Source organism: Pectinophora gossypiella, chromosome 2 (genome assembly GCF_024362695.1).
Source record: "Pectinophora gossypiella chromosome 2, ilPecGoss1.1, whole genome shotgun sequence".
NCBI classification, from domain to species: Eukaryota; Metazoa; Arthropoda; class Insecta; order Lepidoptera; family Gelechiidae; genus Pectinophora; species Pectinophora gossypiella.
Genome location: NC_065405.1, coordinates 14,747,011 through 14,770,682, shown reverse-complemented (window position 1 = coordinate 14,770,682; position 23,672 = coordinate 14,747,011). Strand labels below are relative to the sequence as shown.

Here is a 23,672-nt window from a genome sequence, read left to right as displayed (position 1 = left end):
TTTAAACTGTCGATTTCCTATCAATTTTACAACATATAATGTGTAAGTTTATGAGTCATAAAATAACCAAGTATAAACGTTTACACAGTAAATTATCGTCTGTTACGATAGGTATATACTTGTCTTTGAATTGTCTAACAGTGTACTAGCTGAGGCCCTTCATATTTACAGACTCCTTTATATGACATAAGCTCACGTCTATATCCCAATAGGGTAGTCAGAGGTGCATCCATCGCTAAATGAATTATCCTGTTTCTTTATCTCCGTGCACCCCTTTAGATATTACACGAGTTACTTTATCTAAGTGTAAAACTCTCGCCAAATTTGTGCGTTGTCACCTTTAGTTACTATTTACTAACCATTTAAAGACTTTTCAAACAAGAATTGACTCTATGCGTATACGCATAATTAAACGTCTTAATGAACCTAGAACTACAATAACATTATTGAATACATCTACATATACCGTAAACCACTCTAATTGACCATCAAACATAAGATGTTTACTTATCTTGACTCATTTCAAAGTCCCTACTCCCAATGGTGCCTCAAACTCAAACTATATTTGTACGTATTATGTTAAGTGATCAGTCTGTGAACAGTCTCCGTGGTCTAGTGATTACAGCGTTAGGCTTACGATCTGGAGGTCTGGGTTCGATTCCCGATGGGGATGTTGAAATCACTTTGTGAGACTGTCCTGTGTTTGGTAAGGACTTTTCAGGCTTGAGTCACCTGATTATCCGAAAAAGTAAGATGATTCCGTGCTTCGGAGGGCACGTTAAGCCGTTGGCCCCGGCTATTAGCCGCATTGGAGCAGCGTAGTGGAGTATGCTCCATACCCCCTCCGGTTGATTGAGGGAAGGCCTGTGCCCGGCAGTGGGACGTATATAGGCTGTTGATGATGATGATGATGTTAAGTGATAAAAAAGATAATGTTATGTAGTCGAGATCGCCGGTTCGAACCCTGGTACCAGGTTTGCACCAATGAGTTATAAATTTATCTTAAGTGCAGTTTTCACTGACACAGTTGGCTCGACCATTATAGACGGCGATTCGGCTCACCTCTTATCTGGTCTAATAAAAAGCTGAGACGTCGGTATTTAGTTCATTTTGCGATGGATGTACCTCTGACTACCCCAATTGGGATATGGTCGTGAGTTTAAGTTATGTTAAGATAATACTGTTATAGCTAATCCACTGCCGGCGTTACCGCGTGTCTTATCTGTGGCGTCATCTTAGCTAATCTTTGTGTGATTTATCTACATAGTGTAGGGCAATGGATCGCATAGATTTTCCTGCGAAAATCTATGAAAATATATAAGAAATATATGATAATGGGGAAGTCAACAGCCTCCGTGGTCTAGTTAGAGCGTTAGGCTCTGGAGGTCCGGGTTCGATTCCTGATGGGGACATTGTCGGAATCACTTTGTGCGACTGTCCTTTGTTTGCTAAGGGGTTTTCAGGCTTGAATCCCCTGATTGTCCGAAAAAGTAAGATAATTCCGTGCTTCAGAGGCACATTAAGCCGTTGGTCCCGGCTATTAGCCGTAAAAACACCTCCACCAACCCGCCAACCCACCAATTGGAGCAGCGTGGTGGAGTATGCTCCATATCCCCTCCGGTTGATTGAGGGTAGACCTGTGCCCAGCAGTGGGACGTATATAGGTTGTTTATGTATGTATGTATGTAATGGGGAAGTCGCGTGAATGACCCCAAGATAGATGTTTGGAATGCTACGTACCTACCTCCTATTTCATGTTTAAAGAGAGAATAAAGAATAATACTACGTATAGAACGGTAACACTCCGCCCCGCACCGAATCGCATCGGGCGCCGACTTCACCCCCTCTGGGTCTAACTTATTCTTATATGGCCGTAAGCCGTTAAGGAGTAAGGGAGAGAGCGCGCTGACTGTGTCTCGTTTGCACTTACATGGTAAGAATATTTTTTTATATGAAGTCACCGGGGTGTGTTTAAATAACAATGTTGGTCTCTGTAATAGCATTCTAGCTTTCCCAACGTCTGTGGAAGCTAGAGGTCTATTCAGAGTCGTTCAGAAGGGCGTAGGACGTAGATCATAAGTAGATTTTTTTTGGTTCAACAGTTTTTTTTTATATACATTATATATATATACAATTTGCACCATTATGAGGGTGACATTTTCTTTTAGACAAAACCCTTTTCAAAATAAAGAAAAAAAAGTCCCAAAAACATTACCCTCTCTGGTCGGCAAATCATCATCATCACTTATTTAAGAAGTACGCTCTTGTCGGTGTAGCATTCTCCATGCTACTTTTTTAGGGAAAAATAGGGCAGTGGTTTCCCTCTCGCCTTCCCTTCCCTTCCCTTCCGCCGCTCTGGTCGGCAGTTGCGTAAAAATAAAAAAGGTTTTTTAAATACAAAGTTATCCGCTGTGACATCCATACCGTCTATACAAAGTAGGTAAACAGATAAGTGATTACTGATAACGGACTAAACATGGTGATGTAGGCATATATTTACATACGACGACGTTTTCACGGTCAGACAAGATCGTCATACAAAAACACTGGTTTTTTTCTTAGGAAAACATAAGTTTAACCTTCTAAGAAAACAAGTTACATCACTAGAACTTGATAGAAAAAGCCGGAGATGGGAAATATCTATACTGAATATAATAAATGCGAAAGTATCTGTCTGTCTGTTAAATTTTCATGACTAAAATCCTGAACCGATTTGGATGAAATTCGGTACAGGATTGGCTATGTATATACGACAGTTTTTTGTTTTTTTATTATCAAATTTACATACAGCGGAAGTGTAAAAATAGCATTTATGTCGACATTTACATAAGTAAAATATCGGTTGATGAATGTGGAAGCAAGAGAAGTGTGTCAGGATCGAAGCAAATGGAATTACATTCGTTTTACCTTACCCCGGGGGGAAAAAGGCGTGAGTTTATGAATGTCAAATAATAATAGTAGTGTAATTGACTTATGTAAGAGACAAATTCTGCTGTAGTTTTTTTTATTTAAGCTATTGGTGTATTTTTTTATAAATTATTAAATAAAGTGCAATTTATTAATTAAAAAATTGTAGGAACAGCAAAGCAGTTTTGACAGTAGGTGTTTGTCTTTCTTCTTTTAATTCTTTTCTTCTTTTTTTGTACGCCTGCATGCAGGCCGAACACATCACAACATTGTTATTTAAATTATTTTACCACCTTTATTGTATCTATGTGTTCTCGCAAATAAATTGATTTGATTTGATCACCAGAGCATTTATCTTAATAATCTCGACAGAAGCATATGCATACTTCAATATATGTTTTAGTCATTCTTATCTTTAAATTAATATATTGATAAAAAACTTTTTGCGTGTTAATCCAATACATACATACATACATACATAAACTCACGCCCGTAATCCCTAGTGGGGTGGGCAGAGCCACAAGTAATCAAAAGACAACTTGCAGCCACTGTTGATACGATGTCGTAAGCTGGATATGATGAACCTTATGGTGATAAGGGATCAGCCTATCGCCCATAACATTAGTCCATCATGTTAGAGGACACAATCCCTCTGTCGGTTTTTACGACATGCCCGGGAAGACAAGCAGCTGAACGTTTTCTATGTTTTTTATTTGCTCCCAGAACAGCATAGAAGCACTCTATGCTGTTAATCCAATCCGCATAATAAACGAATATCGATTTAATGTTTATATTTGGATTTGTTTGATGATCCATCTTAGGACTTCGTATCAACAGTGGCTGCAAGTTGTCTTTGATTACTTGTGGCTCTGCCCACCCCATTTGGGATTACGGGCGTGAGTTTATGTATGTGTGTGTGTATGTTGTTTGATGATCGATGAGACATTTTGGACATAGCAAGTTGTTTACAGATATGGTTATTACGACCTTGAAAACAATTTTTATAGGTTTTTGTTTTATGTTTAAATACAATTAAAACGAAAAATAAATAATAATAGGTAATATATTAATATATTTGAGAAGTATAGTACCTACTGTAAATCCAGCACAGGCCTAAACCAATGATTGTCGAATTTGTTTTCGAATTCATGTTTGGATCATAAATGATTATCACTTGCTCAGCGGTGAAGACATCGTGAGGAAACCCACATTCCCGGGAAATGCATTTTCGGAGGTATGTTACCTAACCTGTATTGGGCTGGTTTTCCCTTCGCAGGTTGGAAGGTCAGACAAGCAATCGCTTCTGTCAAAAACCGGACCTGTCAAATCTTCAGGTTAGGTAAGCGGACCCTGTGAAAAACGGGATAATGATAGGGAGATGATAAGTACCTACTGTAAACATTTATATAATAAACTATATGTCTAAGTTACCGCCTTGGGTATGTGTCTGTATAGTAAATTATAGTTGTAATTATTATATAAATAAATAAATATTTAAGCTAAAATCGACATAGATAGACACAAGAAGGAAATAAGTATTGCAAGAATTCTAATGACAGGTTCATAGTCCAACCACCAGAACAAATAGGTAGATTACATCATTTCGACAAAAAACAACACATTTTCTATTTTACCTTATCTTATTTAGCGTATTCGATCCCACTGCTGGGCAAAGGCCTCCCCTTGATTTTTCCACTCCTCTCGACTTCGCGCGATCTCCGGCCAATCCCTCCGATAAGTATTGAGGTGGTCACACCATCTTTTACGCGTCTTTATTTTATATATACGTAACTAATATTTAGACAAAATCAATTTATTAGTAGGCTAAAATTATCCCATAAACAACCGTACTAATTATTAAACTAAACTAGATATTTCAATTCAAGTTTAATCTCAGTTTATACAAGTATGTAAGACAAAATGATCCCACTCATCAGTATGCGCGGAAACACCGCGGTATGCGTATGCGCCAGTATGCGCACAGAAACAGAGCGCTGCCCGCCTTATACGGCGCACGCGTCGCCTGTGGCCTTACTGTTTACCTATACAGTCATTACTCTGTTATGATTAGCTTTATGGTGCTCGGAATAGGGACTTATGAGTCAAGTCAGGACTCACAAAGTTTATATTTAGAATGTGCTTTAAGGCAATATGCTTAGATTTCCGACTGTAGATAACGTGACTGGTAAAATTAAGTACGCGACAAAAGGCATTTTTTTTTGTTTTTAATCTTAACTTTTTTTAAATAAATTTTACTTATCCCATTTATTCAATTTAGTTAACGTAAGAGTACTTAATATTGTTTTTTTTTTCTAATTTTCTGTGTCTGGCAAGACACATGGTAATATGGACCGCTATCATAACATATTTTGGCGTAATAGTGATTTTTAGGAGATAGCCGTGGTCGTATGCCAATATGTCCTAAGGGTTTGCTTACTGGAAAACGACCACGGCTATTTACTAAATGTTATTCGGAAGAATTTCTAAAAAATATTTTTGTTTCTTACTTTTAATACCGCGCGATCTTTCCGTAGTCAAGTATTAGTTTTCTTTATTTTTTTTTCTATCCAATAAATTATTTTATCAAACAAAATAATACAAAAAAAAAAATATCAGGTAGGACCCGGAGCGAGCATCACATCCCCTCTCTCGTAAGCTCATAACCGACGACGCCCAATCTCCTTGACAGTGTTGCCGACAGTAATTTGCTAAAATCCCCAAACGCATTGTCGAAATTCCCCACGTTTGGGGAAAGAAAAATGATAATTCCCCACATATTCCCCACAGAAATAAAACAACCAAAAATGTAGGTAAAGTTCGGTCTCTGTGAGAATGCATTTCTGACGTATGTCAGATATCACTAGTGTCACATTCACTGTAAAGTTCTTTTTAATATCTATATTTTCTAATTATATTTTTCGTTACGTTGAAGAGCAAATACCATCATTTTTTTATTTTTTACAGAAATTAAAAAATGTATTTTTTCCCGCTAGGTAGAGCTACTTGAAAGCTAAATTCTGCCGGTAGGTCGCGACATATTCCATGTGATTTTTATTTCTGCCACTAGGCGGCGATAATAGATAATACTTAACGTTAAATTCACCGCAAGTTTCCGTCAAATTTTACTCTCCAGATTCTGCTGTAAACTTGACGTCAAAATACGGCAGTAGTTGGACGGCAACTTGACCATTATTCTGACGTCAACTTACGGAATAAAAGGCTATCAGGGAAATCAATCAAGACTAGCAGAAATTTGATGTTAAATATCGCGTATTTGTGTTCATACTTAAAATCCCCGCATTTTCCCCGAATTGAAGCTCTCCCCACACATTCCCCAATCAGCTTTGCTTTCCCCGCAGTTTGGGGAATTCCCCACAGATCGGCAACACTGCTCCTTGACAAAATCTTTATTACTTCTCTTTAAAAAAAAAAAAAAAAAATACCCCTAGCTACAAAAAGGTAGCGAGAGGTTCAAAAATTGGTCAAAATTGTTATGATCGTCTAGTATATAAAATAAATTATTTGAGGGCGGCCTCCTATATCCGTCGTAGCGAACATTCTTCCATAGCGCGTTTTAATTTTGGTCAGCGACATCTAGTGGTACAATACATTAGTGTAAAGTAAAACTCCTCACAGGGATCACAGCCCCTGTTACATTACGCTATTGATCGGGCGTTGTCAATAGGTATATTAAATGTATCGTGAAATCATTGTTGTTGCAATAGATGCTGAACTCTGACTAGGCCAATGGGGGATTTTCCAGGCCACATTCTCCAAAAAATTATAGATGGTGCTAAAAATGTAATTTGTTATTACACACATCCTTTTGCGACGGAAAATTCTACTTGATATCAAATCAAAATCATGGTGTGAATCATCCCTCAAAGTTTTCGTTACGATGTCACTAACACCCTGTATAGTATGATGTATCGTAAGTAGCAACATAATTCTATACATATCTGATCTAAAAATCAAGCGACAATTATTTTATATCATATGCCTCTGCCATTAATTATATTTTTGAATAAATACCCGAGCAATGAGAAAATAAGTAATTATCACGTTAAAAGTACACATCTGCATCAAATTTTTTTTGGGAACGTGGCCTGGAAAGGAGTGATGAGGCATTCCCGGGAATTTTCCCAAAGTAGGAATGTTCCCGTTGTAAAAACTCTTAAACAGTAAAGACATTGGCTGCTTTTTAACCCCTGACGCAAAAAATGACGGGGTGTCAATGTGTATGTGTCTGTCTGTGGCATCATAGTTCCCAAACGGTTGATCCGATTTCATTGCGGTTTGTTTTTGTTTGAAAGGTATATCAGTCGAGAGTGTTCTTAGCTATGTTTGGTGGAAATCGGTTCAGGTCTTCAAGGTCATCAGGTCGTTTGTTAAGTGTGATAGGAATGTTACACGCTCAGTTTGCTTGCAAGCATATTATTATGTGGGATAAGTTATATTTGCTTTTTATAGAGTTTAGCATTTTTAAACTTATTTTGTCATAATAATTGAGTACTTTATTTTTGGTCGGGAATTTTTTTTTATTTTTAATTTAATTTTCTTTTTCAAATTGTTTTCTTATACTCTGGTCGTATCTGCCTAAAGATTAGGTTCCTATTAAAGCTCTTTTTACATAAGTTTTGCGCGTATTTCTGCCGGGAACGTTCCCAAAATCGGAAATATAGCAGTGAGTTTATAATCGTGGCTGACGTCACTAACTTACGTATCTGAAATTTTTGGCGAATCTGATTTGGACGTTTTGCTATTGTCAATACGTTACAAATTAATTTAGCACAAAAATGCAGATACGTCACTTTGCTAAGTCAGCCATTATGTGTTGCTGTAAATTAAATATTAAGCAGGCACAGATCAACTCTTAAAACCATCGATGTATGTATTAGAACCGCCTTGCTGTGTTTACTAATTATAATTTACATTATTATTAGTCCACGAAGGCTATACAAACGAGTTTCCTTAACGAGTTTACTATAAAAACCGTTGCAAAGACGTTAACGTTTATAGTCAGAAATCATTGATTAAATTATATTTGATTAGTTTAAAAAATGCGAACTTTTTGAAGTCAAATCGGTGACCTTTACTTTTTATTATTAAACGGGTTCTATTTAATGGACATTCTTATCCTGTCGGAACTAACGACATTTTAAAAGGTTCTCAAGTTAAAAAGGGCAATAGTTTTATAAAGGAAAATTGTATGGAGTGTCCGTAAGGCATGTTACGTACAGTCATGAGCAATATAATGTACCCACTTTAGGACTCTGTCGCACTAACATATTTGACATTTAGTGAGACTTACAGTTCAATTTGTCAAAAAAGTTAATGTGACATGGTACCAAAGTGTATACATATTAATGCTCGTGACCGTACCTATACAGTATTACATATTAGTAACATCGTTACGAAAACTTTGAGAGATGATTCAGACAATCATTTTGAGTTGATATCAAGTGGAATTTTGCGTCACAAAAGTATCGAACTTAAAAAAAACTAAAATTCTCATGATTTTTCCGACAGGAAATCCCACTTGATATCAACTCAGAATCGTGGTCTGAATCATCCCACTCAGTATTAGTTAAGGTGTCTCGAACACCCATACGTACTTGTATGGCTACCTGTACGTACTTGTTCAGGGTTTATGTGACATCGTAACGAATACTGAGGGGGATGATGCAGCTCATTATTTTGAGTTAATATATCAAGTGGAATTTTTCATCGCAAAAGTGTACAATTGAAAATAATTAAAAAATCACCAAAAAAATAACCTTGGATTTTCGAAGAAACTTACTTTTTCATGTGCAGAATCATCCCCATCAGTATTCAATATCATGTGTCTAACACCCTGTATCTATCTATTATCAAGTATTTATAGACTACACTGTTACAAATCTCTTTCATTCAGCGCTTATCGCTATCGACCCAGTAGAGTCGATTAATTGTTTCAAATATCATCCTCTCAGACGTTCACTCCAAACTGGTCATCCAGTTGTATTAATTTTTGTACTGAGTGAGAGCCCTCAGCGTTCTCTATTTGTCCGGGCAAGTAATTAATACCATTTGCGTCAAATCTACAATAAGTCACGTCAAAAAAGGCTGTTACAAAACATACCTCTAGGTACGCTTCTCAAATAGTATAGGTATCAGTAAGTATTTAGGTAAGTCAAAGAAGTTAGTTATGTATTTCTGCAGAGCGACACTTTTGAGAAAAACCAGAACCAGAGTTTTCTTGGGTAGAAGGCAAGAGGGAAACCACTGCTCTATTTTTCCCTAATAAGTAGCATGAAGAATGCTACACCGACAAGAGCGTGGCTCTCAAATGTACGTGGTATGGCGTGGACACTCAGAACAAATCCTTGAAAGCCATATTAGGATCCGACAATCACACTTCTGCGAAACCTAAATCATTTGGTGACACATTTATGAGTATTAGAAGGCTTAGCTTCCTTATAAAGATAACACAAAAAATGTGTTACTGATGGTAGCTCAGCTCAAGATATCATTTTTATTTACGATAATAAATATATCTGTACCTATTTTAAAATGTGGTTCGGTTATGAAACCCTTACATTCTTCGTTCAGAGTGCAGACCGTGGTCTAGTGGTCAAAGCGTTAGGTCACGATCTGGAAGTCCAAGTTCGATTCTCGATGGGGACATTGTCGAAATAACTTTGTGAGACTGTCTTTTGCTTGGTAAGGACATGCATTCACATTTGCAGGCTTGAATCAATTGATTTTCCGAAAAAGTAAGATGTTTGATTCCGTGCTTCGGAGGGCAAGTAAAGCCGTTGGTCCCGGCTATTAGCCGTAAAACACCAACAACCCGCAGTGGAGCAGCGTGGTGGAGTACGCTTCATATCCTTCCGGTTGATTGAGGGGAGGCCTGTACCCAACAGTGGGACGTATGTACGTTGTTTATGAGCAGGCTACAAAAATATAAAGCTACTTTCGACCTAACCCAATACACTTAAGTACTAATAGCGGAATGGGCTTGTCAAATCGATTGCAACATGTCATAGGCAAGTACTTATAGATACAATTGCATGAAGGGCTAAGTATTGCGCCGGATATCCGCCGATAACTATGCTATTGCGCTATTGTTTCCTATCCGTTTCAAATGGAGTCTTAGAATGATGAAGTACAATGCTGAATGCTTGACAGATCGTAAGATATACGTGTAATCTTATCTTCTGTTTTTATGAGTTAATGGTCCACTTCCTTAGGTATAAAAAATAATAATAAAAAAGTGAAAAATAAAAATAAAAAGAATAAACACAAAACACAAATATTACATTTGTATAATTTAGTTATCTACTAAACGATTACGTTGTCCTACTTTGCAGATGTTGTGTGCACCTATAATTGGCTTATGTAACAGTCTAATTCCTGATGTACCTAACTTTTATTTTATTTAATGTTTTATTATATAAGCTTTTGGTGTACTTTTTTTTATAAAATAAAAAAAAAATAAGAAAAAAAAGAGGAATAGGTATGAAGTAAAATAAAATAATTATTCAGAAAGGGATAGCGACTAATAATGATTTCTGTTGGTACGTTAATGGCACGTTAATTCGTCGGTCCCGGTTACTTGCCGATGTAAGTATGTAGCAGAGTAAAAACTCTGCACATACTGGCCTTTTGTTCGGACCATCATCATTTTAAATTACGAAATTCTCATTCCATTCCATTCGCATTTCCTTTCATTTTACTCACTTTTGACTGACTGAATCCCCGACCTTCATAAAAACAACAAGTGTGTTAAACCGTTTAGGGCCGTGCCCTCTAATTTCTAAGTCCTGATTCTTTTATGAAATGTGTATATTGTGAACTATTATTTTTGTGACTATGTTACTAAGTTTGTGAAGTGTTTTTAATAAACTGTATATACTCCTGTTGCTGTTGCTTCTAATTTATCCCCGTCATCACCCATCATTCCCCTACTCTGCCGGCACGTCGGGATACCATATCATAGGTTATATGAGTCATGTCACATGAGGCCTTTGGCGGCTCAATAATAACTTTAACATCAGGGTTGATGAGGTTGGTAATCCACCTCACAGCCCACACGATAAAAGAAGAAGAATGGTGTCTGAAGTAAAGTAGAGAATCTTGAAAAAGCCACGAAATGGTCCATATCTCCTAAACCGTAAATAATCGCTGAATATACATGATGTTTCTGGTAGTCAATTAGCCGCTCTATCTATTTTTTATTTTGAATCTCTGGGCCACCCTGTATATGGCCCCTGATATAGCTCATGCATTTACATAAGTAAATAGTAGCCAGGACCGATTACTTAACGTCCCCTCCGAAGTACTGACGATCATAAACAGCATTAGAGGGTATGGAGTATACCCCACCACGATGCTCTACTGCGGGTTGGTGGAGGTACCAGAGGAGGGACTAACGACTTAACGTGCCCACCGAAGCACGGAATCTTCTTACATTTTCGGACAATCAGGCGATACAACTCTGCAATGACCAAACAAACAAATAACAGTCTCACATACTGATTTCGACAATGTCCCCATCGGGAATCGAATCCGGACCTCCAGATTGTGAGCCCAACGTTTTAACCACTACACCACACTGTTGCATGAATAAACATTACTCACTTTTAACACTATAGCACGCTCAATTCCCATAATCAGACCAAGTTCTAGTCACCGACCTCCAGGTTATATTCTAATTACTTGAAGGCATATCGCAATGCGAGCGTGGGCGCAAGGCCTGCGCCCGCGCATATGCCACTATTTCGACCGGCGACATGCAAATCTATCTTGTCATTGACTTTTTTGATGTAATTAGCGAACGTGGGCGGGGTTTGGTAAGCCACGAGTGATTAAGGGATTTGTATTATAATGAGCGGTTTGGCGACTGAAGGGAAGTAGCTTTCCTTCCTTGCATGTTATCTCGTATGGGTCCTGAGGTCAATAACCGTCCTTATCACCTTGGTGTCGGCGTTACTATTAACCCAAAGTTACAATTAGCCCTTGACATGGCTGATGTAACGAGTACATAGTCACTAACTTTGCCATGGAGTAACTAGATAGCGAAATAGAGTTACAATATAGTACGGTCACGAGTACTAATATGAAACCATGTCACATTAACTTTTTTGACAAATTAAACAGTAAGTCTCATTAAATGTCAAATATCATAGTGCGACAGGGTTCTAAAGTGGGTACATGATATTGCTTATGACTGTACAGTTTCTATCCAAACTACAAAAAGTATTTTAAAAAACCTGACTTCATAATTTGTCTAATAAAACAAAGTACAAACACACTAGCTTTTCGCTACTCGCCTACAGTCGGTAACGTCGGATTGTATTGTTAAACAAATAATAGTTGTGGGTATGTCTTATTATGTGTTGTTATTCGATTGAAAAAGACACGACTCTTGTATTCAATGTGAAATAATAATAGGTTCAACACTGACTCCTACGTATATAAAGGTATAAAGGTTTATAATGATGTACGGTAACGAGCACTAATATGTATATGTCACCGTAAAATTGTAAATAACGTTAGATTATAATCTATCTCGCGAGATTGTGAACTGTCGAAAAATTGTGAAACGTAATATACTGCTTACAATGATTGATGAAATGCTCTTCAAGATTGTGAAATCAAGTACGTATTTATTAATTATTTAGTAAGTAATCAATAATTCTGACATCACATGGTAAGAAAAAATGTATCAAAATTAAAAAATCTGAAACGTATCATTCAGTATACTTTTCGTGTGTAAGATAAACATGCTGGCGGCATAGGGGTGGCCCAAGGGCCACCCCCGCCGCACCCTAACCTACTGTTATGCCTTGTAAAAATTATGACAAAACACTATTATTCTAAAAAAGAATTATGGATATCTATTTATTAATCCCAAAATAAGTTATACCTAACAAACCAGTATTCCTAGATGTTATTATGGGAAAGTAAAACTATTATGCTAAAAAACGTTATGCAAAAAGGATTATGATAATTAAAATTATGACAAAAACATTTATGCATTTTAAGAGAATCCCAAATTAACATTATGCTCACTCTAATAGTTTTGTAACTCTATGGTATAGCACGCGAGGTGCGTTTCGTATCACAATTTGACGGTTTCACTTCAATAAATTATAATCTACCGAAAAATAATACGTTAAATTGTAAGCAATATGATACGATTCATAATTATTCGACAGTTCACAATCTCGCGAGATTAACTAACGATAGATTATAATCTAACGTTATTTACAATTTTACGGTGACATATACACTTTGAAACCATGTCATATTAACTTTTTTGACAAATGAAACCGTAAGTCTCATTAAATGTCAAATATAATAGTGCGACAAGGTTCTAAAGTGGGTATATGATATTGCTTATGACTGTAGAAGTTACCTATATATGTATTATTCTTTTAACGTTTCTAAAGAAATGTTTATTTTCGAAACATAGGTACTTGATTTTATGTAATTAAAATCCCACCGAAACATTTTCATTTAAAATGTAGCCAATACGATATCAGATCTGATTTAGAGCCAAGCTTCTAATTTCACACGCCCTAAGTATATAAACCTTAAGTTCACAAACCTGAGCTTCCGTCACTTGAGCGTAAGGTTTTATTAACTGTTCATTGCTATTCTGTTATAGGTACAGGGTGATAGTGACATCGTAACAAATACTCAGAATCATGGCCTGAATCATCCCTCAAAGTTTTCGTTACTATGTCACTAACACCCGTATAATTCTTGTAGCAACGAAAAGTGCAAGCCTCAAGCTAGTATCCTCTATACGTAGCATTATACATACATTATAGGTACATGACACTATGTTGTATCCTGTGATTCTAAACATAAGTGTTACATTACATTAGTCTGCCTTACTTCTATGATCAAGTGAAGGCGAATAACAAAACATTTTTTTATGCGACTGTAACGAGCCACCTGATGCGGCACCCGGGGTATTGCCTATGTGTTGCCTTGAACAGCTTTTTTGACTCCTATTTTTGAAGGACCCCATATCACAGCGCAGTGGAAAAACCTCGGAGGGAAGCTCATTCAACATTTTACATGTACAGTCATGAGCAATATTACGTACCTGCCTTAGAACCCTGTCGCACTGTAATATTTGACATTATATGAGACTTGCGGTTTAATTGGTCAAAAAAGTTAATGTGACATGGTTTCAAAGTGTATGCATATTAGTTCCCGTGGCCGTACGCGGCAGAAAGAAGCGCGTGAATCGTGACATAGACCGCATACAGCTATACTTTCACAGTATTACTATTTATTCTATGGTTCTGTCTTTCGCGAAGGCCGCAAGCGCACCCTGTTGACATTTCGAAAGTCATCGGCGCTCTATATTTTTATGAAAATTGCTATAACATTATACAGTATGATACAATCGCATTCAACGCATGCAGTGGGCGACTATTTGCATGTGCGACACTTTAAACCCACCCAAATAAGGCTTTAGCATAAATTTGCCAACACTGACAACGCTCCTAAGATTATGTCGTTAAAATTCGCGATAGACACGAGAGTGCCAGGGTTATTCCAATCTATATGATTTTCGCTCCAGATACCATACCTGATGCAAAGGTTGTCTATAGCCATTCAATATGGCAACGTGGTGAGTATCATGGGCACCTTTGCGCCGCACGTACGTACTTGACTAACGCTGTTATTACATTGCCCTGTCCACCAGGATAGATGCGTCAAGGTCACGGGTTTGCCGATCAGATCGAGTAGTCTAATAGCAAATCGGTGGCGGCGCGCGGCGGAACCATGGCAACCACGCTCGAGCGAGTTGGTGGGGGAGTAACCATGGTAACCGTGATTCCGAGCTAGTGTAACAGCGTCGATTTTCCGAATGATCTTGACGCATCGCTCTGGATGGACAGGGTAATGTAATACCCGCTTAAGCCCCTGCTTAAAGGATCCCTGCTACTAATTTTTAAATTAAGATTTTTTTTTATTTTTTGACACAATAATGTAATATTCATAATAGGCTAGTTTCCCACAAGTCAAATCAGTTACTATTTACAAATCAGTTACTATTTTTAAGTGTCGAAACACGAAATAACTATGGAATTTGTATGAAAAAGCACACAGTGACGTCATAGAAAAACGTGATAAAATGTCGGACTTATTATTACGTTTTTCTTGATTACAATTCATAAATAAGTTAAAAAGAAAAAATAACATGGATTTCATTAGTTTTATTTACAGTAATCTTTATATACAGTAATCAGAATTATGATAATTTATCTTGAACCTAGTCATCATCATCACTAATTCAAGAGCCACGCTCTTGTCGGTGTAGCATTCTCCATGCTACTTTTTTAGGGAAAAACAGGACAGTGGTTTCCCTCTTGCCTTAACGTCCCCACTGCTGGGGCACGGGCCTTCCCTATGGATGGATAGGGAGATCGGGCCTTAAACCACCACGCGGGCCCACTGCGGATTGGTGGTTATTAATGAATGCTGATGCAGCCGGGACCAACGACTTAACGTGCTTTTCGAAGCACGGAGGAACTCGAGATGAAAACTTTTTTTTTTGCCTTGACACATCACGTCCCAATTTATGACATTATAAATCAATACAGTATCTATCATTGTTGTTATTAAACTAAAATGAAACTGAAATGGACACAAGTGGGCGGAATGATTTACTGTAGGCCGTATGGTGTATTGTATAGCCCTACGTAAAAGGTAAAGGATTTGTCAACATAAACGTTGTGGCCGACATTAAAATTGACATAACATTTTTTAGTGGCTGCCAGGTACATAGATGGTACAGTCATGAGCAATATAATGTACCCACTTTAGGACTCTGTCGCACTAACACATTTGACATTTAGTGAGACTTACAGTTCAATTTGTCAAAAAAGTTAATGTGACATGGAACCAAAGTGTATACATATTAATGCTCGTGACCGTACATAATCAGATCGTAAGCTATGGCTATATTCGCTTGTTATAATGATTTATAAAAAAAAATCTAAAAGAAGAAGAGGAATACCTACTTCTTCTATCGTGTGGGTTGTGAGGTGGAGTACCGACCTCGTCAACCCTGGTGTCAGGGTTACTAATGACCCGCCAAAGGCCTCTGACATGGCATAGTGACGACTACTTACTTACATCAGTAAGTAATAACCGGGACCAACGGCTTAACGTGCTTTCCGAATCACGGATCATTTTACTTTCTGACGATCAGGTAATCAGTTTGTAATATCCTAACCAAACTAGTGATCACAAAGTAATTAAATTAAATTAAATATGTATTTATTTGCAGCAGCGATTACATTATTTTAGGTGCAGGTGTCCCCTGTTAAGTTAATATAAACCTGTGTTAGGAGCAATCTTTGTGGTATGTCCCCACCGGGAATTGAACCCGGGACCCAACGCCCAATCATTGGACCACGGAGGTCGTTAGGAATACCTAGATAGGAGATATTGACCAAATTAGATTGTCCTTAGAAAAGATTTAGTACAGTCTGCTTCGAACCGGCGTGCGTGTATGAAACGATCGATGAATGTGTAGGAAGCAAGAGAAATGTGTCAGGATCGAAGCAAATCCAATTCCAAGTTTGCTTACCCTGATGAGCAAAAGGCGAGTTCATGTATGTGATTACCTATGACCTTCCAAAATGTAAATGCCGCAGATGCATTTTTATTATGTTATTAATATCACCCACGACTTCCGTTGTTTACAACGAGAATGCTAAGGTCAGACGCGCCCAATTTAATGGAAATCGCAGAGAAATGGCGCAGCCTTCATAATAAATTGCACGGATGAAATAATTTGCGTAAAATATGCGCTTTCATATTTAATTAGCTTCCAGACTTTTGGGCACTTTGCCTCGGTGTGATGTTTTGGAGGAGTTTTTCTATTTGTAAAGAATTTGTCGTCTACCAGGTCCAAGATAAATTATGAACATCTGATTACTAAATAAAGACAGATCTAAAACTAACGAAAAACTTTTTCTTTTTTCTATTCAACTTATTTATGAATTTTAATCAAGAAAACGTAATAGTAAGTACGACATTTTATCACGTTTTTCGATGACGTCACAGTGTGCTATTTCATACAAATTCCATAGTAATTTCGTGTATTGATGTTTAGTAAATAGTAACTAATTTGACTAGTAGGAAACTATCCTATTTAAGGGCCACGCTCATGTCGGTGTAGCATGCTATTTTTCTAGGGAAAAATAGGGCATTGGTTTCCCTGTTGCCTTCCGCCCCGCAGTACTCTGTCTGACGCGAGTGGGATGGCCCAAAGTAGAAAAAACCTTATAACTAAATAAAATAAGACGATTTATATCAAGTCACACTTCGATACAAAGTTTTCTCTAAAATTACAGTTTATTTTTAGCAAAATTTCGATACGATCTTCGTCATTGACAGTATTGACCGTGTCCTGTAGTGATGTAACACTATTCGCATGTACACGCTGATTGCGCATTTTCGCACTCTCGCTTTTTAAAGCGGAAAGATAATTTGGTAGCTTTTGTGAATTTCATTTTTACTCGTGACTATGTTTAAACTTTGTAACTTTATGGACAGACAGAAAGAGACAAAAAAGGGGAAGTAGGTATGTAATTTAAAGAGAATGCGTTCTGGTTATTATTCCAAGCATGCCACATAAGTCAACTTAAGTATCGTGTTCCCTCTTGCATTACCTAAATAGGGGACGGTATAGTCCATTTCCACTATACAATCATCATTATACATTTTAGAACTTCGTATCAAAAGTGGCTGCAAACCTGAAACTTTTGTGCCTCTGACCAACCCATCAGTCCAACCAAGCATCCAAGTTCAGTAAATGTTTGTTTCCTCGTAGTGGTTGCCTGTACGAAATTGCTCTAGAGCAATAAGGCCGCCCAAATTGTACTGTGCACATGTGCTATGTCTGATTGTTAAAAATAAGTCCTGTGCTATAAAGTATATTTGATTGGATTAGTGATAACGGGAGTTATGATGGCCATCTAAAATTTTTTAATTTTCATGATATTTAATGTCAAAGCTACATCACTAAGCGGAACTGTAGATATAAACGTAGCTATACTTGTATGAAGTTTTCAAAAGTTTTTAAGTATGCAATTAGGTAATTGTGGCCCGGCCAAGTGGCGTTCGTCACGCGAGCGGAGCCAATGCGAATATTACAGGCTGAGTCAGCGCACTGACCAGTGCTTCTATATTCGCGTAGAAAAAGCGAAATGGGAGATTTATTACTTTCAATTCTATGCATGTAATTTTAAATCTAGTCTATTGTGTTTTTCGGAGAACATAAAAACCAAATAATTAAATTGTTAAAATCATAATACTGTCTAAAAATGATATTTATTTGAATTGAATTGTTATATTTACGATATAATTCCATAGAGGTTGCGTGAATTATCTGTGTAAACTGTTTTGTTGTTAAGCTACTTATATGTACTTATTTAAATCTGTTATGAAACACAGCTGCTTGTTTATAAAATAACGTTTACATAGGCTGTTAAACTCACGCCTATTTCCCGCCGGGGTAAGTAGAGACTATTGAATTTCATTAGCTTCGATCCCGTGTACTGCTCTACATTCATCCTTACGACTACATTCATCGATTGGGTAGTTTCCTAGGTCAAAGATAAATTATGAAATTCTGATTACTAAATAACGACAGATTTGAAGCTTACAAAAAACGTTTTCTTTTTTGTATATTCAACTTATTCATTACGACTACTACTTATTCATGAATTTTGATAAAGATTTAATATTAATAATAAGCGCGACATTTTGTCACTCTTACTATGACGTCCCAGGTTGCCTTTTCATACAAATTCCATAGTAATATCGTGTTTTGACGTTTATTAAAAAGTAACTGATTTGACCAGTTGGAAACTAGGCTATTGTTTCCATTCTATCTATTACTTAAAACAAAAATCTATCATTTTTTTTACTTTACTTTTTTATCATCACAAATCTACAGTTTAGTATAAGGTCGTACTAGGTACCTAATGTCATATGGCACGACCTTCGCGGTACCTTAGCTATGACGTACTTGTAATATAATACTAGTGTAGCATTACAAGTGTAATATTACACCATTGTCTTGTTGTGCGCGCACTTTGGTTTACTTTGTATATGATTATTAATGGCCCCGACTCCTGCAGACACCTCCTAATTTTACTTTAAGTTATACCTGTCATTTTCTTATCCGCCGAAAAGGAAAGGGACGGATGATTGACAGCTCTTAACTTTAGGAAGAATGAGTAAATGAATGAATAACCCGGGCGAATCAAAAAGGTATCTCGCTGGTATGCGAACCGTTTGACGTGTGCTGTCAACTTAATTCTGTCGGGTTATTGGCCAATGTAAAATTTTTAGACGGTTGTTTTAGATTTGTGCTTAAAATTGACGTGTGTTCCATAAATTTTATGCTTGTCGATTACCCGTCCCTTTCCTTTTCGGCGGATAAGAAAATGACAGATATAACTTAAAATAAAATTAGATGGTATTTACAGGAATTAGCACCAATGTAATTTAATTTTTAACCTTTTATTGTACACACAAAGAAATAGAGAAACAAATGACAGAGAAGTAAAAATAGTCAGCTGTGTTAGCTCAATAGATCATACATAATATAAACTCACGACTATCCCAATTGGGGTAGTCATCCATCACTAGATGAACTAAGTACCCACACCTCACCGAGCTTACTGTTAAACCAACGTGATAGAGAATAAACTGGAATTCCGCCCGCATAAGTCATAGGGCAGCCACCACTTACAACCTCTTCAAAACTTTACAAAGAAACTGCAGCGAAATAGGGCTAGGCGTGGCTCAGTCTAGACCTAGGCTTTGCATAGTGTCGTTCTAGACACTTTCAGGCTGTTGACCTGTCTTAATTGTAGCGGGCTTCGAACGTTAAAATCGTGGCTAGGTGTAATTTTAGCATTTGGGTCAGTGTCTGCTGTAGTCAAGCTGAATTACGTGTGTTTGTCAGGCGATTTACTTTTGTAATGCACTCGAGGACTTGAGTTGTGTAAAGGCGTAGAATAAGGTATCTAGCGTGGTCAACATGGAAGTCCTTAAATAGGCTCCGGACACAGGTTGGCCGCTGTAAGGTTGATGAATGCGTTGAATGCGAGTGTGGAGTATCACCACAAACTATGGCTCACCTTTTGTGTTGTCCTATGTGCCCTAACACCTGCACTATAAAGACCTTCACGAAGCCACTGACAATGCCGTAAGCGTGGCCAATTATTGGTCAGCAAAAATTTAGTATCGATCGCCATCGACTTGCAAAGAAGACTGCGTATTGATTATAGAACGGTAACTCTCCGCCTCGCACCAATTCGTATATAGATTTACTTCACCTCCTCTGGGTCTTTTTTTTAATCTTAAATGGCTGTAAGCCGCTAAGGAACAAGGGAGACTGTGTTTCGCGCTTGCGTGTTAGGAAGCACACGGTAAGAATAAAATCACGTTAGAATCCCTAGTTTGGTTAGAACACTGCAGGTTGATCACCTGATCGGATATAAGTAAGATGATTCATGTTTCGGAGGGAACCAGTTCGTCCCGGCCACTATTTGCCTAAGTATGTAGTCTTTCCATACTGACACCAGGGTTGATCAGATAGGTCGCCTTCATAATCCACACGAGAGCAGAGAACTCTGAAAAGCCGAAACTAAGGCTTTAGTTTAAGAAATTAGGAACGGACCTTGAGAAAGAGAAACTACAGAAATAGGTAGATAGATACTTGTGTAATAGCATGTTTTCTCGAGGTCTGAAGTTTTAAACTATAAATTACTTTTTATGACCTCTACAGGCTAACATGCGCAACGTGACAAACTTTTGTCACTGCCGTTTTATCGATTCTGACGATATAATTATGTCGTTTTGTGGATTGGTGCTGATATGTGAACCGAAATGGGTCATGTCGTTCTGTCAAAATACGAACAAAATTGGGGCCTATAACGCTCTGCGTATCCAGTACAATAATGTATTTGGGGCTCTGTTTAGGCTCCCTCGTTACTGCAGCGCCTCAGGCATGTTTGCCGATGCTGGAGTCGACGACTTTTACGCGGTAATTCGCAAAAAAGTTGGCTCATTAGTACGCAGAGCGCGAGGGAGCACGAACAGCGTCCTTAGGATGGTGGGAGACCGGCTGGACTCCGCGCTGCTGGGCCGGTTCACCGAGCTGCACGTGTTGCGCCCGAGCGCACGGTAAGGTTGCCCATCTGCTTATTATATTATCCACATTACTTGTTACTAACATAGCATGTAAGTTAGTCATACTAACATATCTATGGACTGTAGTCTGAAAATAAATGATTTTTTTTTATTATATATTTTTTTTTAAATTACGTGTGAAGCCGCCATTTGCCATGTACCTAGTTAAGTCATTTGTAATTATTTATTTTTATTTACGTGCAATAAAGTATATTTGTATTTTTGTTTCACGCATGTTAGGGAAAAAACCAAACTTATCAATTTCGACATGTATTTATTGAATCGATTGATAATTTTATCACGTTGCACAAGTTATTTATGTTACTGTATTTGTTGATTGGTAAATAAATTAACAGACTGGCTTGAATTGCCTTCGATATGAGCTTTTATAGGCTCTGGGTTTAAAGTTGATAACTGTGGAGTGTTGTTTGTTTGAGTTATGTGTAGTAAAGTGTGATGTTTTCCTTTACAGGTTCGACAGTGTGTGGCTTTGCAGTTTGGCAGTATATGCTGATTTATGTTACTTGTTTATTTGAGTAATATAATCTTTATGTAGGTATTTATGTACAGGGGCGGGGGGGTGGGGGTTTAAAATGGCCACATCGAAGCAGTTCATCTAAGAAAGCAATATTGCTATTTGACATTTTGTTTGCATTGCGCACTTACTTTTATATGCGCAAATGTCAAATTGCAATATTGCTTTCTTAGATGAATTGCTTCGATGTGGTTATTTTAACCCAGTTTGCTATGCGCTGTACAGTGAGCACGAACTTGTGTCATTTACTTTATTACACGACACCAGATCACTTTTTTAATTTAGATTATTTACATATTTTCTAGATCAAATAAACCAAGGTAAGTGAAACCCGTCAAAGTTTTAAACAAATGATGTGATTCACTTTGCCGGGCAATTTGTTTATTCATGAAAAGATTTTATGAAATGTAAATACGAGCAAGAAGGTTTGTTTGTTCGTTGTATTGCTTATCGTTGCTTGTAGCGAAAACCACACAAACATCTTTTTTTGTTACTAAAAATCAAATCCAAATATGATATTTGTTAACGAATCAATGATACTTGTGACTTGTTTGTTGTTTGATGATGTTATGATATTTGTTATGTTGCCTGGAAGAAATTGCTATTTAGCAATAAGGCCCCCGATTGTACTTCTCTTGTCACATTTGTAATTGTTTTTAGTGTTGTATTTATATGTTAAAGTTCATCATATCCAGCTTACGACAACGTATCAACAGTGGCTGCAAGTTGTCTTTGATTACTTGTGGCTCTGCCCACCCCATTAGGGATTACGGGCGTGAGTTTATGTATGTATGTATGTATGTATTTATATGTACAATAAATAAAGCGTTTTTGTATTGTATAGTAAATCCTACTAATTTTTACCCGAATTTAAATTAATTTAAAGAAATCGACGTTTTGTTGTTAAAAATCACTATGAGGCGTCGTTTTATAATATTTCATCAACCCCTAGCATTATCCCGTTTTTACACAGGGTCCGCTTACCTAACCTGAAGATTTTGACAGGTCCTGTTTTTACAGAAGCGACTGCCTGTCTGACCTTCCAACCTGCGTAGGGAAAACTAGCCCAACACAAATTAGGTTACATACCTCCGAAAATGTATTTCTCGGGAATGTGGGTTTCCTCGCATACTTATGTACTTATGTTCACTAACTTCTTGTACAAGTGATGACCACGAGTTTTACTACACATATTTACTGTACTACACGGATGACGCATAATAAAAAAATATATAAATATAACCTCACATACACACACATCGAAAGGCAACCCACTAGTAAAGTAATCCACTTGGGTTAAATCGCTAGAATGGTGACCCAGAGTGAACACGCGGGAAAGAAGCGGATCTCCCCAAGACGATGGGTCGCTGACACCCAGAGATATGCAGGCCACGATTGGGTGTAGAGGACGCAACTGGATCAAAGTGGAGAAGAGGCATACAACATTGTTACTTAAATTATTCTACCACCTTTTTGTATTTTATGTGTTCTCATAAATAAATTGATTTGAGTTGATTTTTACATCCAAAGCTGGTCAAATGACCCACAATGATGATGATGATTGTATACAATAATATTATGTCATATCACTCACCTGCCCATAAGCCAGCACAGTAGCATTATAGCCATCAAGGGCCGCTTCAACCAGCTTTTTGACGCAGGTATCATACACTTCTTGTTGGTTGACGCTGGGCTCGAAGGCGAAGTCGAAGGTGAACGCCCTCTCGGCCCCCAGCGCGACCCCACCCTCGCCGGCGGGCCCCCCTGCGCGGGCGCATATGCCGCAACCCTCGACTATTTCGCCCGGGGTTTGTGGGCGGATTCTGTGGACAATAATTGCAAGGGTTTAAACAGTGTTCTATAAAAAAGCAACTTTACAAGGATGAAAACTAGGAAAAGAAATGGCGGACCTTGAAGCTGTAAGCTCAATGCCATCTATATTGTTTTTGGTGAATGTAGTCTGGGACCCGCTGTTCAAAGTACATTTATTAAGTGAAATGAATCC

General features: G+C 37.6%; 1 protein-coding gene across 3 annotated transcripts in view; it reads right to left on the bottom strand.

Annotated features, from left to right (window-relative positions):
- The window catches only part of LOC126378015 (kinesin-like protein KIF21A), a 114,394-nt gene that overhangs the window by 58,106 nt on the left and 32,616 nt on the right, over positions 1 to 23,672 (bottom strand). For all 3 annotated transcript variants that reach the window (XM_050026044.1, XM_050026054.1, XM_050026065.1), the window contains exon 3: positions 23,262 to 23,490. In XM_050026044.1, the coding sequence (XP_049882001.1) occupies positions 23,262 to 23,490 (229 nt within the window). The remainder of the gene's footprint in view (positions 1 to 23,261; positions 23,491 to 23,672) is intronic.